This window comes from Lycium barbarum, chromosome 9 (genome assembly GCF_019175385.1).
Source record: "Lycium barbarum isolate Lr01 chromosome 9, ASM1917538v2, whole genome shotgun sequence".
Classification (NCBI taxonomy): domain Eukaryota; kingdom Viridiplantae; phylum Streptophyta; class Magnoliopsida; order Solanales; family Solanaceae; genus Lycium; species Lycium barbarum.
The window spans coordinates 113688758-113707539 of record NC_083345.1 but is presented as its reverse complement, the minus strand read 5'-3'; the positions used below and the strand labels follow the sequence as shown (position 1 = coordinate 113707539).

The 18782-nt window shown below is 33.0% G+C and overlaps 1 protein-coding gene across 3 annotated transcripts; it reads right to left on the bottom strand.

The window, feature by feature from the left end:
* Positions 1 to 8395: 8395 nt before the first annotated feature.
* Positions 8396 to 13079, bottom strand: LOC132609489 (uncharacterized). Of its 3 annotated transcripts, none has more exons than XR_009570864.1 (3): positions 12622 to 13079; positions 8697 to 10889; positions 8396 to 8612 (listed from the first exon to the last, which is right to left on the bottom strand). XR_009570864.1 is itself a non-coding variant. In XM_060323494.1 (2 exons), exon 2 carries the CDS (start codon positions 9915 to 9917, stop codon positions 9105 to 9107), a length of 813 nt encoding a protein of 270 aa, XP_060179477.1. In that variant the 5' UTR covers positions 9918 to 10889; positions 12622 to 13079; the 3' UTR covers positions 8396 to 9104. The 3 variants fall into 3 exon arrangements, 1 of the variants encoding a protein (XP_060179477.1); XR_009570865.1 differs by having other exon boundaries at positions 8697 to 10786; XM_060323494.1 differs by having other exon boundaries at positions 8396 to 10889.
* Between the last annotated feature and the right edge of the window lie 5703 nt (positions 13080 to 18782).

The following is an 18782-nucleotide window of genomic DNA, read 5'->3' as shown; positions in this document are numbered from 1 at the left end:
TGTATGGTTCTTTTAATGACATTGCAAATAAAGGGTGTCCATGTATGTGAAATCTTCAAACGGAAGTGAAGTCAGAATATTTAAACAATCATTATGCCATTGTGTTGTGAGTTCTTAGTTTCCATTTGTGTATGATGCGTGTAATCTAGAACTTGCCCGGTTGGTCGTGTCACGACCCAACCCCGTGGGCCGTGACTGGTGCCCGAGCTGGACACCCATACACACCTGCTTACCAATCGACATATCCCTAACTCATTCATATCCAATATATATCTATTTATATAGATACTGAGAACAGATATCATCTTAAGCGGTCACATATATCATACATATCATATAGAAGCCGCCATGGCTGTCGTGGAACATATTATCCAAAACATCTATCTATACATACGTACAAGCCGTTAAGGCTATCATAGCAAATAGGACCGCTTGGACGCAAATCACAAACATAACCGAACAATAGCGACCCATGACCCACATATATGTCTACAGGCCTGTAATAAAGATAACAGAATCATATGGAGGGACAGGGCCCCGCCGTACCCCTGAACATATACATACATATAGACAACAGAAGAGTCTGTACCAAAATGTAGGCTCCAGAACAAGGGAGCACTCCAAAGCAGCAGAAAGATGGCCTAAGCTGTCGGGTCACTCACGTGGACGTCTGTACCTGCGGGCATGAAACGCAACCCCCGAAGAAGAGGGGGTCAGTACGGAAAATGGACTGAGTATGTAAGGCATGAAATACAGTACAGGGGATCATAGTCAAAATAGAAACTCACCAGAACAAGTATAACTGCTAAATTCATCAATACGTTCCTTTATGAAATAAAGTCGTGTATTTCAAATCATGAATCATACACACACACACACACACACACACACATATATATATATATATATATATATACATAACGTGCCCCGACCCTTTAGTGAAGGACTCGGTGAATAAGGTCATGCATGTCGACATCATATACCATATATACATATAACGTGTCCCGGCCCTTTTATGAGGGACTCGGTGGATAGAATCATGTATGTCAACATCATGTATTATGTATACATATAACGTGTCCTGGCCCTTTATTAAGGGACTCGGTGGATAGAATCATGCATGTCAGAATCATATACCATATGTACATATAACGTGTCCCGACCCTCTATTGCGGGTCTCGGTGGATAAAGTCATCATATGTCATCCTGGCCGCCATCCCCGTATCATCATATCATCATATACATATACATATAACGTGTCCCGGCCCGCAAGTGAGAGGGACTCGGTGAACAATGCAAAGGAGTACGCACGATAACATGTCTTGGCCCGGGCTCAGTGAATTCCAAACTGAGGCTTGCACGAACAGAATAATGCGAAACCATATGCACATACATCAAGACTCGATAGACAAGTATACTTACCGACTCCTGAAGGCTCAGAAACAAGTTTCGGGTCAATCCGACTTAGTATGAGAAAGTTATGGATGTTTGAAGTACAGAACCTTCTACGAGCATTTCAGAAGCCATTTTTGGAACATCGAAGCAATGATCATATCAAGTATTTTTCGGATATCGTATAGATCAAATTCAAATATAACTTTTGGAATCATCTGTACATATCAAAAGATATCAAAGGCTCAATGGAATAGTCGAACGTGTTAGCATTTGAAAAATCAAGATTTTAGTCATATCGATTATCTTTCGAATACCATTCGGAAACATATCAAATAGCTATTCGGACATCATAAATACGCATCAAAATCATATGAGGTAGCTTATGGAAATCAATAACGTTAGCCATCCTAGTGGCTCTAAGAGCAGGAATTTCTTTAGAATCGTACATATACGTCATTTGCTCGTTTCATAAAGATCATGCCAAAGAAAGAAAGGTAAGCCTTACATACCTTGCCCGCTTTCTATGCTAATCAGAATTTAAGTCTTTCGCTCCGCAAGATCTACAAAAATATTCATACACACCAAACATTAGCCATAACACTTAAGAGTCCAATTCTAAACCAACACTTTGTCTACGGAAATTTCGGCAGCATTTCCCCTGTAAATGCAACATCCCCGAGAATTCAACTCGGCCAAACATACAACAAAAAATCCGAGAATTTAACTCGGCCAAAATATCAACAATAATACCAAAAATTATTCTAGCAATATCCACAGTCGATTCAAAACGCATACTAACATTAGCAACTTCTTCCTACCACTTCAACGGTGTCTCATTTATGTTAAATTCATATTTGCTCGTTTATTCAAGTACTAATCCGCAACCATTCAAACACTATTCAAGGATACTTCACACAATCCGTACAATATTCAAAACAATTCAACCAATATTCTACTTCATCCGAAACCTTCCAAATGCAACAAGAACAGTAACAATACATTTCCTTCTTTCAAATTCATGAACTACTCCAACAATTTACACACTAACAACATTATCTTCCATAAATACAAGAACACTATTTTCAATTCACATTAACTTCTAAAACAAGTCTCCAACCATTACAACTTCACTAGGATCATTAAGCTTTCATTATCAACATGGAATCCACAACAACAACAACCAAAATGCTAAGTAAAATTTGTCCCTTATTCCTACACACACTCACGGCCACACACCACACCCATACGGCTCAACCTCAACACACAAAGTTTCATGAATTTTCATTCATTTTCTACATACTACAACATACATAAACCTTCCATAACATATAAAAGAGAATTAATTCTTACCTTTTTCCTTAACTTTCCACTTGACTAGAATTTTGAACTTGCCACAAAGAGTAGTTTTCTTGCTCCAACAATTATGCCACGTTAAAGAGGACCTTTGAATTAGTAGGAATACTAGGAGAAATAATTTTTTTGGATCAATATTGATGGCTTCAAAAAAAAAAAATTCTCTCTTTTTCTCTTGGCCGAATGGCCTTGGTCTCTCTCTCTCAAGTTTTCTTGAATGTTCTTGGATGGAAGAAGATAAAATGAAATGGGTCCTCACTTTTTATTACAAATTTTATGAATAAATCCACGCTGAAGCTGTAAGGTCAGAAATAAGAGGAAGAGAAGTGAATGAAGTCAAAAAGAAGCGTCAAGAAGGGTGAGTCACCACTATCCAAATCTTAATCCTACCCGTCCCTAAGCCAATGTTACAAGCCTAAAAAGTCCTAATGTGATCACAATCAAACTGTTCAAAGTTGAAGGCATAGAAAATAAAGGCAAGCCTATGGTATGTGCACGCATGGTATGCAAATTTCTTTGTGAGTGTGAGTGTCCTTCTATCTCTTTAGTTCTCTGCCCCGTTTATTTTGTAAATGTGTGTTGGGACATTCTTTGGTCTATGTGAGGGCATAAGGATTGTAGATTGCAAAGTAACTGGCTTCCGGAAGTTGAAATTCATGTGCATAGAGACCCCCGTACTATGATTGTGTCATTAATTGAGGTTGCATAGTAAATTGCAATTTTTCTGAAATGTGCGTCTTGTGTCACAAATAGGAGATGGATAAGAGCCTAAATATTTTTCTTGGATTGAAGAGTCCGTGCTAGAAACACATGCCAAAACCACCGTAGTCATTCTTATTTTGCTAAGATGTCGTGTGTTAGTAGTGAGTCTTATTGTAGTAGCTTGAGGACAAGCAAAACTTAAGTTGGGGGTGATGAGTTGCCGTGAATTTCGGCACATTTTATGCCTTTGTAACTAGAAGTGTTGCTTGTTTTTAAGTGTTTTTACATTGTTTCTTATGTTATTTTTGTGTTTTATAGAATTGGTTGACTAAGGATCGGAAATGAGATGAACTGCTGAAAAACGGACAAATTGGAGCTAAATGACGGTCCGTAACTCATGTTACGGACCGTAACGGGATCCGTAACTCATGTTACGGACCGTAACGTGATCCGTACCAGAAAGTATATGTGCCACTATGAAGGACGGATCGTAACTCATGTTACGGTCCGTAACATTGCACCGTAACATCGGCCAAATTTTCAGAGAGTTGCCAAGTAATATCACACATTACGCCTCAGAAGGACGGTCCGTAACACAGGTTACGGTCCGTCGCATGGTGGTCGTAACAACAAGCAGACAAATGACGAACTGAATGATGGACCGTAACCTGGGTTACGATCCGTAACGATGCCGCGTAATGGTGTTTTTGTCCAGAAACTTGGCGCGATTTTTGACCCTATAAATACTTAATGTAGGGTTTTAACCCAGCAGTCAGATTTTATTTTGAGATTATTAACTCTAGGTTTTTCATATTAGAAGTGGTTGGAGCATTTAAGGCAATAACTTCACTTCCATTCCACATTGTAATCGCATTGTAAGTACATTATGTCAACTTGTAAGCTTTCTTTGTTAGTCAAAATTATGAGTAGCTAATTTTAAAGCTAAGGTTGTGAGTCCCATGATGGATATTATGTGAATGGATTTCTATTATTGATATATGCATAATGGTTGTTAGTATTCATTCAGTCTTTGTGATTTAGCGCTGGGTAATGATTGCAAGGATTATCCTAAGCCATTATATTAACTTTTCTTGGGAAAGAGAGTTAGTATTGGTAAGATTGAATGACAATGACTCGAGGCGTTAACCCTCGTTTAATAGACTAACTTAGGGATAAGAACAAGTCTAAATGGCATTATTGGTCATTCTTCGATTGCAACTCTTTTACATTCGGAAGAATCATACAGAGGAAATACGACTTAACTGTTAGGAAACATTAGGAAGTCCTTAAGAGATCAAGTGCATATTCATAGAACAACCATTAGAAGTATATTACATTAAAACCTGAAGCATAATATCTAATCAAATTGTGGAACACAACCTTAGTCTCTATTTCGCATTAAATAGAATTTCAGTCAAAATACTTAATTACATTATTCAACAACTATTTCAAACTATCAGGAATAGGATTAAAGCCTTTAAAGACTAGTATCGCATACGATTAGTATTCTTTTCTCTCCATATTCCCTGTGGGATTCGACCCCAACCTTATTGGGTTACTATATTTGACAACGTCCGCTTTACGCCATTAATAGGTGTAATTTGAGCGTATCAGATGCGTCGTCTTGTAAATCCGTACTTGCATCGTGAAATGTAGGCCCCCGGGCAATAAAAGGGGACGTAAGCACATTTAATGTACTGGTATATAAAGCAACTGAATGAAATAACATGGGACATGAAAATAACATAATAGAGACTGAACTGAAACATAATCATGAACAAGAGTATATATACATATATAACATGTGTAAAGTATCGTGAGTAGGGAGAGCAGTAAATATAACCGACAATATGGTCTGGTACTTGAGTCCTACCAGCAGAACATTCATACCTTGCTAGGGACATGAGATTTAATAATAATATGAAAGGATCCAGTCATTATGAGAGACCTTCCTAAGCATGGGTGGAGCAATCCTCATCTTACGGTGGCTATGTAGTTTCAGGCTATTTGAAGCCTTCTCGGTAATTAATGCAATTCCCAAAAACATGAGCATGTAAAAATAAGTGGCATTTGCTGCCCATCGTTTCATGAATCATAACTTGCTTGTACGTGGATATCATGAATTATAACTTGCTTGCATGAACTTGTAAAACATAGAATTTTCTTGAAAAATATCACAGCATATCATAACTTGCATGTAAGAACCCATGGAATGAGATATATGGGTTTTCATAGATTACAGACTAATTCTCAATTATCATATGGAGTAATTAAGAACACAATGATAGAATAATAGCAATTATACATAATATAATCATAGACATGGACCTAGGGTTGTTATGAGCATGGATTAGAAACCCTAGTTTTCGTAAAGGTTCATACTTTATGGATTAAGAGGCGTGGGGAAGAACAATGATGTTTCCACATGTAGATAGTAACTCCACATACCTTAATCACTCCAAAACTTGAAGTATAGACTTGAACTTTGAAGAAGATTTCCAAAATCTTGAACCTTGAGATGGTTTCCTTGAAAACCCTAGGTTAGGAATGATGATTTCTTATTTAGATTACAAGGATATATATTAGAGGTTCATACTTTATGGATTAAGAGGTGTGGGGAAGAACAATGATGTTCGCACACGTAGATAGTAACTCCACATACCTTAATCGCTCCAAAATTTGAATTATAGACTTGAACTTTGAAGAAGGTTTCTAAAATCTTGAACCTTGAGATGGGTTTCCTTGAAAATCCTAGGTTAGAAATGATGATTTCTTATTTAGATTACAAGGATATATATTAAAATTGACTTGGAATGATTAGAATAGGCTTACCTTGGTATTCTTGATGATGGGAGAGGGTAGGAGGTCGTTCTAGGGCTTGAAGGAATGAAAAATAATTATTGGACTGATATGGACGAATATATACTGTTCTGGAACATTAAATTTTACGCCCGACAAAATACTAGCCGTATTTTGAAAGACAGGCCGTATTTCAGTTCGTATTTTATTTGGACTGCTCTGCGACTCTTCAGTAAAATGGCTATAACTCTTTGCAAAGATGTCCCCCATAATATACCGTTGGAAAGGTATTTCCAAGCTCTACAACTTTTCTCATGGAAGTTTTCCCAAACTCCAATCACATTGTTAAATACGGGTTGTACTTCATAATACAGTCCGTATTTAACAATGTATATCCCTCAAGCCAAATTCCAAAATGCTCAGGGATCTTGATGCCAACTTACGATTTGAAATACGGGTCGTATACTGAAATAAGGTCTGTGTTCTGGGGCATAAACCTCCATCTGACAACTAAAGAGAAATTCCAATTCCCACATTCTTTATCTGGTTTTCTAAGTCTAGAATCTTGGTCAAAGCTTAGGTTAAAGGTACGGGGTGTTACGATCGGTGTTTATGTTATATGACATCATCACTATTCATAACTTTTTAAGAATTTAAAAAGGCTCAAAATTTACTATATTTACCAAATTAAATGTGACAACTTTAAGTAATAAAGGAATAAAGTAGGCATAAGACTAAAACATACAAAAAAGTATAGTACCACTTAACCTGCAAAAAGTTGATCTAAAGGGCTATGTAAAAAAGGTTTGGAAGTACTTCAATTTACTGGAAAGACACTTTGATCTGCAAAGTAAGAAATAGCAAATGTAAGGGCATACGTGGAAAAACAAATCATTTTGGTTAGCAAACTTCCCAATCTGATAATTAGGATGTGACTAAGGATGACAAAATCGTTACTTTGATACTTATATATAATAGTAATAACTCGGTATAAGAGGGAATACAACATTTTGTCGTCCTCAGAGGCCACAACAATTTGATGATGGAAGCTGCAACATGTGTTTCCTTGCCTATTCCAATGTTTTGCACTCCTTTTTGAGGATTTAACCAAAATCATCCCTCTTGTTTCACAGTAACTTTCACTACATCCTAATAATATTTCACTTAACCCAAAACATCCTTTAAGTTTCCCAAAGTTGACCAAAAACATCCCTCTATTAAGTTTCCATCCATATTTAACCGATTCAACTATTCTCATGTGACTTTTCTTTTTTCCAAAAGGGAGATCCTTCAAAACTTCAGTGAGCTCTTCATTCTTAACAAAAGCATGTTGCATCTTTTTTCGCCTTCAGTTTTTTCCGATCTCTTTCTCGCGAAATCAATTACAAATTGTTTTTTCTCTAGTTTACTATTTCTAAATCCTTTTCCTGTTTTAGATTTGTGATTACTTATCAATCAAAACTTCTTATTTCTTTTCCTACAGTTTTTCTTTTGCAGAATGTGATTCTTTTTAATTGATTTCAGCGCCTTTTTTCCTGTATTTGGGTTGGAGACTCGTATGCAGAAACTGAAACATATGCAGATTTTGGTCTGCGGAAGCTTAATAACATGTAGTTTTGGTGTGCAGAAACTAAAAATCTTGTGTAGAAATTAATAAAAGTTCAAATTTTGGTGTGCAGAAACTAAAATATGTGTGCAGAAACTGAAAAATGTATGCAGAAATTAATAAAAGTGCAGATTTTGGTGTGCAGAAACTAAAAAATGTGTGCAGAAACTGAAATTAAAGTAGAGAGTAAAAAAAAATATAGTGCAGAAATTAAAAATGCGTGCAGAAACTGATTTAAGTGCAGAATCGAGCAAAATATAGTGCAGGAATTGAAAACTTGTGCAGAATCTGAAATGTAAGTGCAAAATAAAGTGTAGGAATTGAAAAATATGTGTAGAAACTTAAAAATATGCACAGAATGCAGAAAAAAGTGCAGATTGCAATGCAGAACTGAAAATAAGTGCAGAAACTGAAAAATATAGCGCTGAAACTGAAAAATATTGTGCAGAACTGAAAATAAGTGCAGAAACTGAAAAATATAGTGCAAAAACTGAAAATTAAGTGCAAAATGCAGAAAGCTAATTACAGAAATACCAAATGCCCAAAAGTTGAACCATATAAGTAATAAAGTCTAAAAACTTCACAATTGAGTCATACAAAATGAACTTAATTCGCTTAGAAGTCATCACATTACAAAATGAACTTGAGTCATTCCAAAATAAATCCTGTCATTAGAAAGTCAACAAAATAGTAACGATCGTCACATCTTCAACGCTATGCAACTTGATGCGCATTCATGCTACTAACCTCTTCTGACCTGAAAAGGAAATAAGAAGACCTTAAGTTAGATAAATTTCATTATAATGAAGTAAGACAAACATTATTAATATATGCATCTCACTGGAAGTTTGTCACGAAAAGAGGCAGATTCTTGCGTCCAACTTGATCTGTTCTCAACCATTACAGAGTCGAAAAATGAAGCATAATTTGTTGGTTCTAGTTCAACAACATTATATAAAGAGCAAGTTCTTTTGTTGTGACCAAGTCTACCACACTTGCTACAATCAACTGATTTTTGTTTCCTTTTTATCCTAGTCCTCGAGACTCCAGGGTCATCCACTTCTTTCTTTCTTAATTTCTATTTCTTTCCTTTCTTCTTTTTCAAATAAGAAGGTGGCAATGGTTGAGGACTAGACGATTTAGGCCATAAATCTTGCCCATTCATAGGCAATATGGCTGGGTATGCTTTCCTGTATGTCTCAACCTTGTAGTAGTCATGAACATAGTCTATAATCTCATCTTTTTTCATCTATATAGCACAAATAGCATGTTTGCAAGGTATCCCTGATAATTCCCATTTTCTACAACTACATATCTTGTTATACAAGTCCACAGCCCAAGTGTCAATATCAGTAGACCCTATGATTTCATAATTCCATGAGTCGGCCTTTGGAGGAATATAACCAGAAGCTCCCTTCATGTTTGTATGCAATTTCTTCTTTATAATTGAACAAATGTCACCCGAAGTCCATGTTTCAGCTTTATCCCTATTGAATGCAATCCTAGCCATGAGTATATGTCTTATGGTCTCCAAAATTTTGATAATGGGTTTATCTCTAGCATCAAGAATCAAACTGTTGAAGACCTCACACACATAGTTTAACAACATGTCACACTTTGAAAGTGGTGAGAAGTGAGATCTAGACCATTCACTAGGCAACTTAGTAGAAAGCCATTCGTACACTTCTTTATCCAATTCGAATATCTCCGACATACCTATATTAAAAGCTTCAACAGTTGTTGCTCTAGCCGCTTTCCAAAATGCATCTTTCAACACATGACCAGGGAACCCGGCATTTTTGAAATTGTTGTGCAAGTGCCGCGCACAAAACCTGTGAGAAACATTTGGTAACACTTCCTCAAAAGCTTCAAGAAGGCCTTTTTGCTTATCTGACATGAATGTCCAGAGATATTGCTCTTCTATTTCAATATGAATCGTCAAATAGTTCAAAAACCATTGCCATGTATCCTTGCACTCCTTTTCCACAATGGCATAGGCTATAGGAAATATATTGTTATTGCCATCCACACCTACAGCAGCAAGCAACTGTGCTCTATACATAGAATCTTTCAACCAGCAACCATCAACACCAACGATCTTTCTACAACCTTCCTTAAAGCCCTCTTTACATGCTGCAAAACAAATGTATAATCATTGGAATCTAGACGGATTGTTAAGGGTCTCATTTGGTGTTATTTTCATGTAAATTGATGTTCCAAGATTGGATCGCACGATCCCATTAATATAACTCCACAACATGCTTAACTGGTCATTTAAGTTACCATCAATCATAGAAATAGCCTTCCTTTAGCTTTTCTTGCTTGACATAAAGATACGTCTACCCCTAGCTCTCTACTGACTTCATCTCTGAATTTTGATGTCTTCCAACCTCTGTTTGATTTGATTCTGTTGACATATTTCTTTGCAATCCAAATGGAAGTAACATTCTTATTCTTGACATTCCAACAAAAACATGTATGCTCGGAGTTATAAGTCTTTATCTGAAAATTTGTATCCTATGCATTTTTGAAGCTAGAATTACCCACTTACAAGAGGGACGATGCTTACATAATCCCCTTGCTCTTTCTGAATCATCCTTAATCCAATCGACTATGCTTCCTCTTTTAACCTTATGAGTAGTTACAGCTTCCTTAAACTCCTTTTTGTTTTGAAATACTTGTCCTAATGCTAAATTAGGATTAGAGCCATCAGTCTTCCGATTATGCTTTGGAAAGTTAACATCTTCATTAGACGCATTGCTATCACTATTCAAGCTTTTTGTGTCACTGGAAACAACACAATCTGAGTCGCTATCTTCGTTTTGCATCTTCTTTTATAACTCTTTGCTAATAAACTCTCCACTATGATCATTTGTTCTTGTATTTCCGTTGACATTGACAGAAAAGGTTTCAACAGAAGGATCAACATTTCTGTCAAATAAAATGTCATCTTCATAATCTGAATCTTCAAACTCTCTATAGTCGAATTCATAATCAGAATCACTATATACTGCTTGACTCTCGAACATTGAATCTGCTAATAAAGTAATTTATATTATATAATAATAAATGAAGCTATTTTTAAATGTGAAACATCGGGTTTATTCTTTTAAGTGGTCCCCTGCTGTTTTAGCATGTATTTGTTTATGCCTTTAACTTTACTTTCATTTGTCCACAACCTATTGTATATTACTACTTAATATAAGTGAGGATCCAAGTTTTTTTGTAGTCCTCACAAAAAATTTGATCCTCTAATATTGTGACATGTGGCTTTCTTTTTTATTTTTCTTTTTTTCTTATCCATTTATATGAGGGTCCCTAAAATTGTGGTATATTGATATTTATTGTACGTTTTGTGATTTTTTTTTCCATGGTACTTTTAGCTTTCATATTTAGTCCAAATAAATATTTTTTATATAATTAAGAAGATATTAATAGTCTTATATACCAAATTTATCATTATTTAGATAAGTGAATTTTTACATAATCAAAAAATCATATTAAATGGGCAATCTTTAATTAAGATGATTTAAGTGGGGATTCATGAGTTTTGTAGTCCTCACAACCTCAAAACTTTCATTTTTACCCCTATTTTGGCCTTTATTTGCATAGTTACCTATATGTAATTTGGTAAATTTTGAAAAATTTGATGGCAATTATACTCCAACAAGCAACAAGGTGGAGGACACTTGGCAACTATCAAGAATTTTTTCCAAAAGTTAAGGGGCCCATGTATCCTCATTTAGATAAGTTAACTTTTATATACAAAATCAAGAAACCATATAAAATTGATAATATTTAATTAAGTATAATTTAGTGAAAAGACTTTTAAATTTCTAGATATGAGTGATTTGTTAGAGCCAAACTTTTTGTTCCAACTAGAGCATTTATTAGGTCTTACTTTATAGTTAAACATACCCTACGCCATATGTTCCTCTCCGTATGTTTCTCTCTATTAAACATCCAACGTTTTACTTCTTTAGTGATATCATATGTGCTTACAAATACAGAAAGTAAAAAATTATTGAATGACATTGTTTAATGTTGAAAATAAAGGTATAGTTATCAGTCAAGATTAGATTATCTTTAAGATCTCTTGTTTGATTAACCAAAAAATAATTTTTTTAAGCATAAAACATATATGAATAACTAAATTGATTCTCGAGGTTCATTTTATGAATTTAGTCATTTATTGAATTTTGTTTGAACTAAGGTTAGAAAACTCATTTGACTAATATAAAGCCTTGGCACGTAGAATAATGAGTGAAAAATTAATAAATATCAAAAGAAATCTATTTCTATCTATAAATAACAATCGCATGCTCACAAATTCATAAAAATGCAAAACTAATTTCCAATTTATGATCTTCGACGAGTTGTAATTATCATACTTTATCATGTTAGTTTATAGAATATCGAATTACTTGCGCCCTTTTGGTATTTGCTAATTGCCCTACCAAACTTATTTTCTCATAAATATTTTTCTTAAAAAAATTTATAAACAAAATATGATTAACCTGCAATTACATTAAATTAATTATGTACTAAAAAAAGTGACCCAATTTATACTTATTTGATAAGACTTACGCATTATATTTATATTTTGAGTTTGAGCCCGAGCTTAGCACGGGCCTCCAACAACTAGTTATAGTAATAAGGTATTATGCCTTTGCCTTCACCTTTACATTCATTTTAGAGGAAGAATATAGGAATTGATGTCTATAACTAAAACAAACCAAGAAAAAAGAAAATGAAGTGAGACTTACTGTTTGAAATCGGGGTTAGGTGTGTATCACAGATCAACAACAAGGTCGTCAAATTTACATTGAAAAGTAGAAGCTTCACCCAAGAAGAAGTTGTTCAACCATTAGAACCATTAGAAAACCTACCTCAAGCTTCCCAAAAGTGCCTTTTTGTTCTGTCAAAAGGAGGAAGGAAGGAAAATTTTGTGAGAAAAGGGGGCAAAAGGAGAAGTCACGTGACAATATAAAAGATCCGTTAAATATAGATGGCAATATTAACAAAGGGATGTTTTTGATCAACTTTAGGAAACTTAAAGGATGTTTTGGGTTAAGTGGCATACTATAAGGATGCAGTGAAAGTTGGGGATAAACAAGAGAATGATTTTGGTCAAATTTTCCTCCTTTTTTCTTAAGTTCATTCCACGTGGGCAACTGGAATTGGTATATTATAAGTATATACAAAGGGGAGTATCACATTTTTGTCATCCTCACAGGCCCGATATCTTTAGGTAGATGATTATTTTCTAATCTCTTTTTTACTTCAATTAATTAATTAAAACATGTTTCTTTGTCCTAATTAATTTCCAAAAATGTATATCTGTATAAATTACAATACAAGTAATTTAATATGCGTATTTAGTTTAAAAATAGAGTAAAAGATGATTAATACAGTAACAAATAGGATTAAAGGAAAAATGTCTATGCCAATTTTGATATAGCAATATCAACATTATTTTTGAGTGATTTTAATTATAAATTATAATGTTTAGTAATTTTTAATTATAAAATATGAATTTTGGTAATTTTTAAGGAACGATAAAAATTATTTTAATTTTAGAGAAATAATATCTCAAAAATTAATGTAGTAATTCGTGAAAATATTTAAAGCTCATTTTGTGAGAAGCTTAGATGGGTTCTCAGATTCAAGGAAAAGAAGCTGAGCAACAACATGTGTAGTTGCATCATTAATTAGGCATTTATGCAAACAATTCTCTCCTTTAAAACCCTTGAGAATATATGTGGGCAAGGGCGGATTTAAAGAGAGCTGACCGAACACCCTCGGTAAAAATTACAGTATATTTATAGAATAAGTTTTCTGTATTTATGTGCATATATTAACTTTTGAACACCCTGAATAAAAGTAAAAGACTTTTTTTTCTAAACCCCCTTAATGAAAATTCTGAATCCATTATTGTATGTGGATACAAGATGAGGAAGCATACATGAATGATGATTCTTCCCAAAACCCTAAAATAGCTTTAATGGTGAGGACAAGGAAATACAGTTGGAACGGCAATGGCACCAAATTTACGTTACTCATTCCATAATGGTGGAGAAACTTTTTAATGGTACGAAAACATTATTTTCTGCCCTACTCTATCACCTACTCGTACTATAGATACTGTTCATTGTCAAAGCAACGTCAAAATTACAACCCAAAAAAAAAAAAAAAAAAAAAAAGAGGAGCTGAGAAAAAAGTATCACCCCTACAACTGTTTAACATGACAAGCGGGAGCTGTAAATTTGTAGGTTACTTTGGGTGACAAGTGCATGTGACAATAGAGTATTCAGATGTTAAGAGAATGTAATCAATTAAAATCCAAAAAGACTATACATTGTTTCCCGAGACTCTTTTGCAGTGATAATATTGATATGGGTGCAAGCAAGAAGGTAAATATCAGTACAACTTCAATAAGTGTGGTAAAGTGAATAATGTTTTTTTTTTTTTTCTTCTTAATTCAAAGTCTTAAATTTAAGCTATAATAATACAAAGGAGTAAAGGTAGCCTTGACCAGAACTAGGTATAACATAAATCCCTGAAATCGAATTATCGAATCGTATTGGATTTACTGTTTCGGATCGAATTTTGAAAGTTCGATATACGTTTAATCCAAAAAAGGTGTGAAAAAGTCTTAATTTATTTGAAACATGCTTTGCTAGATCATGCAATAAATAACCAGTATAGGACAGATTTGGAAGAGAAAATCCTTTAGTTAACAAGAGCACAACTAAATGGTTGAGATACAACTAAGGACTACAAAATTGAGTTCGGAACCTAAATGACCCAATAAAAAATCCACTAAACCAAAATATCCCAAGAAAAAAAAAGTGATATCAAAATATCCTTAAAGCAGCAAATTACTGTGTAATATAAAAGCGACTTAACGTCCCTCGTTAAAAACCATCAACCGAGTTTTTGATTTTTTTTTTTATGACAAATTAGATAACGCACAAATTTTATGCGCTTTGCAAAACTAACCCCAATCCCCATCCTTTCTCTGGCCCTTTCCTTGCACTCTCCATTCAGTTTTGCATGGATTATGTGTCAACAGGAAGTTGCTCCATTCCCTATAGTATCTTTATTTTTATTTTTGGTATTAGTGCCTTTTAATATTTAAAATTTGTTTTATTGAAAAGGTCATTTCTCTTGAATTATTCTTGGATAATTTAAACAATTGCAAATATACACGGCAAATGGTTATTATGGTGATAACTTTTTTCCAACACATAAAATCCCTAAGATGTGGACAGAAAATTAGACTGGCTAGTCAGTTAAATTTATCTTTAGAAATTTTTTACTTTTAATTTCATACTCTGATTTATTTATTTTAATTAAAAATACAGGTAAAGATCCTCATAGAACAGCTGAAGATTTTGCATTTGTTGTTGCTCGTTTTTACCAAAAAGTTGGCACATTGCAAAACTACTATATGGTAAGTGACTAATTGATTTTTTTTCATTTTTTATTTGGTAATAATTTACTTATCTATCATTTAAAATCATATTATTTATTTAATTCTTTTTTCTTTGTAGGATCATGGTGGTACTAACCTTGGCCGTATAGATGGAGGACCATATATTCCCCACAACATATGACTACGATGCACCCCTTAATGAAGATGGCAAATTAAATTTTATCGTAGTCGAAAAAATAATATTTTCATTAATTCAATAGTTCGATCATAATGCATGATTACTTAACCGCTCAAAATATTTTAGGACAATTATATTAGCCTAAATATGTACATCTCAAGGATCTTCATGAAATATTTTTATAAATTGAGAAGTTTCTCACATATAGCAATGTTGTAACAACCAAGTCTTACGGCAAAGACGATTGGCAACATTTTTTGTTTTGTTTCATCTTTCACATATGCGCATATGAATACAAAGGTTCAAGGGAATGTGTTCTTGGCCAATGCAAATGACAAAAATGATTATGCGATGATTTTTTAAGGCAAAAATTATACTGTTCCTGCTTGGTCAGTTAGTATTATTTCTGATTGTTTCAATGTTAAATATAATACAGCAAAGGTAAGCAATATATATGTCTTTCTATTACTAATTTACAATTAATAAATGTATGTGTAATTTTTAATTCTTTTTTGTTAGTAGGTTAATGCTCCGAAACTGCCATGGTTAGAAAGAACACTGCAGAGAACCGTAATGGATTGAATTGGAGGTGGGGACCTGAGAAACCTTTACACTGCTGAATATAAGGAATTCTTTTTGGAAAGAAGATCAAATTGATCAAATTTTCTGTCCTCATCTTAGGGATTTTGCGTGACGGATAGAAGTTATCACCATAATAACCATTTGCTGTATTAATCTTTCCACGTAGGGGTGTACAAAGTAAACCGAGAAACCGCACCAAACCGATAAACCGAATCAAATCGAAAAAAAATCCGACTAGTGGTTTGGTTTGGTGTTGAAAAAAAAACCCGACCATAATTGGTTTGGTTTGGTTTTAGCTAAAAAAGTCAAACCGAACCAAACCAACCCGACATTATATGTATTCAATTTTTAAAATATTTTATACATAAAAATATTTATTTGTAATGTAATTTATAAATATTTCTTAAAATTTTTCGTACTTTTATTTATTTATTATCATATTATTCAAGCTTGAACTTAGAATTTTGGATATCAATAATTTTTATATCCTATGGATGTTAATAACTCAAATAAAGTCCAAACCAAAACCAACTCAATACTAATGCTAACAAAAGAAATTCAATTTACTACTAGGAATTGGATATCTATTCTTTAATTTTGCATAACTAGCTTATAGAGTAAAAATACATAACTTAAGTTTTTTTTCTTTGTTATGTAATTTTTACTTATTAGTTGTACTTATTTTAGCATGACTTAGTATTTTTAGATTATGGTCATTTTCTTTATGGCTTATTAATTAGCAATATTTATGTTAACTGATTTTATTATCTTTTGTTGAATATTTTAATACAATGTCATCACTCTTCTCACATTTTGTGTTATTTTCTTAAGAAACACCTTAATTATAGTTGTATCTTACTAGGACTAAAGAAATATTTGAGGTAAAAGTATATATGTTTTGCATCAAGACTATTCCGGAAAAAAAAATCCGAAAAACCCGAAAAAACCCGAGGTTGGAAAACCCGAATTTTATTGGTTTGGTTTGGTGTATAAATTAAAAACCCGATGCAATTGGTTTGATTTGGTGTTTAAAAAATCCGAACCAACCCGGTCCATGTACACCCCTAGTTCCACGTGGGCAACTGGAATTGGTATATAATTAATTTTGTGTGAATCTTTTCGTGCTCTTTATTTTCTTCGGTCAATATTTGTTCATTTTTACTTGTCCCGTATAATAAAAATATTTATTCTTTTTACTTATTCAATTTGGAAAATCAAGAGATAAATTACGATTTTATAGGTATTTTACCCTTCTTATTAATTGTTGGTTGACAAGTTTAAGGAATTTTTCGTGACTGCACAACTTTTATAGTATTGATTTCAATCATTAGGCTGCTTAGCAATAATTTAGGATAACATAGTAAAATATCATTCTATTTTTGGCTCCTTAATAAGCACGTCAAGTCAATACGTGACAAGTAAAAATGAATGGAGGGAGTATATGGTAAATTTAGTTTTTCCACTTTAGTTCAAAATAAATAGTTTTTTACATAATCAAGAAGGTATTAATTACCGTTATTTCGACAAGTGAATATTTACATAACCAAGAAATCATATTAAATTGATAATATTTAATTAAGGGTAATATAATGAAAACATTTCTTACTTTTTATGGGTAAGTGATTTCTTAAGGCGTGTCCGATCTAAAAGCATCATATGATATGAACTGGAGAGAGTACTAGATTATCCTTTACATTATTTGTCATTACATATTTTGATAAAATTTAGGCAACTTTGAAGCTATGTTTTCATTTCCGACTGGATCATTTATCAGATCTTAATAATTACTCTCTCTTTGTTTTAATTTATGTGGCAATTTTTGTTTCCTGAGAGCCAATTTGACTAAACGTTGTAGCTAAATTGAATTAGATCAATTTAATATTTTAAATTAAAATTTAAATATTTAAAAAGTATAAAATAAGTACTATAAATTGCAATTTTAACATAGAATTAATATTTTTAAGCATAAACTATATATGAAGAACAAAATTGATTCTTGAGGTTCGTTTAATGGTTTTCCCCTTAATTTCGTTTAAAACTAAGCTTAAACCACCACATTTAACTAGTATCAACTCATGCCGCATGAAGTATCATGAAAGAAATTAAATCTTAACTAATACCCAAAAAATCTATTTATGTCTATATATATACAAAAATATATGCTCACAAATTCATAAAAATTTTCAGTTTATGATTTTCACCGAGTTACAATTATTTTACATAATTTAAATCATGTTACTTTACCGAATGTCAAGTCGCTTTGTTTCATTGGTATTTGATATATCTCCTGCCAAACTTCATTCCTCATAAATAATTTTTTTGTTTAAAAAATTACTATCTAAATAGGTTATATGAAGCTTTAATAATTATAAAAGCTAATCAATAATACATATTAAGGTGCAACAGAATTATATTAATTATGCAGTAAAAAAAATGAAACATATTTATTATACTTCTTCAATTAAATATTACTACTATTTATATATTTGAGTTTGAGCCCGAGCTTAACACGGGCATTATATAACTAGTGTGTGTATATATATATATATATATACATATACATATATATATACTAGGAGAGAAATGCCCGTGCACAACAATGAGCTTTAGTATAATTGTTAATGGTTACTAAAGGAAAAAGATGAGCCAATTTAGAAAAAGAAGAAGATTTAAACAACAAAGACATAATTGGCATGAGACATCAAGTATCAAGGTGAATATTGTCACGT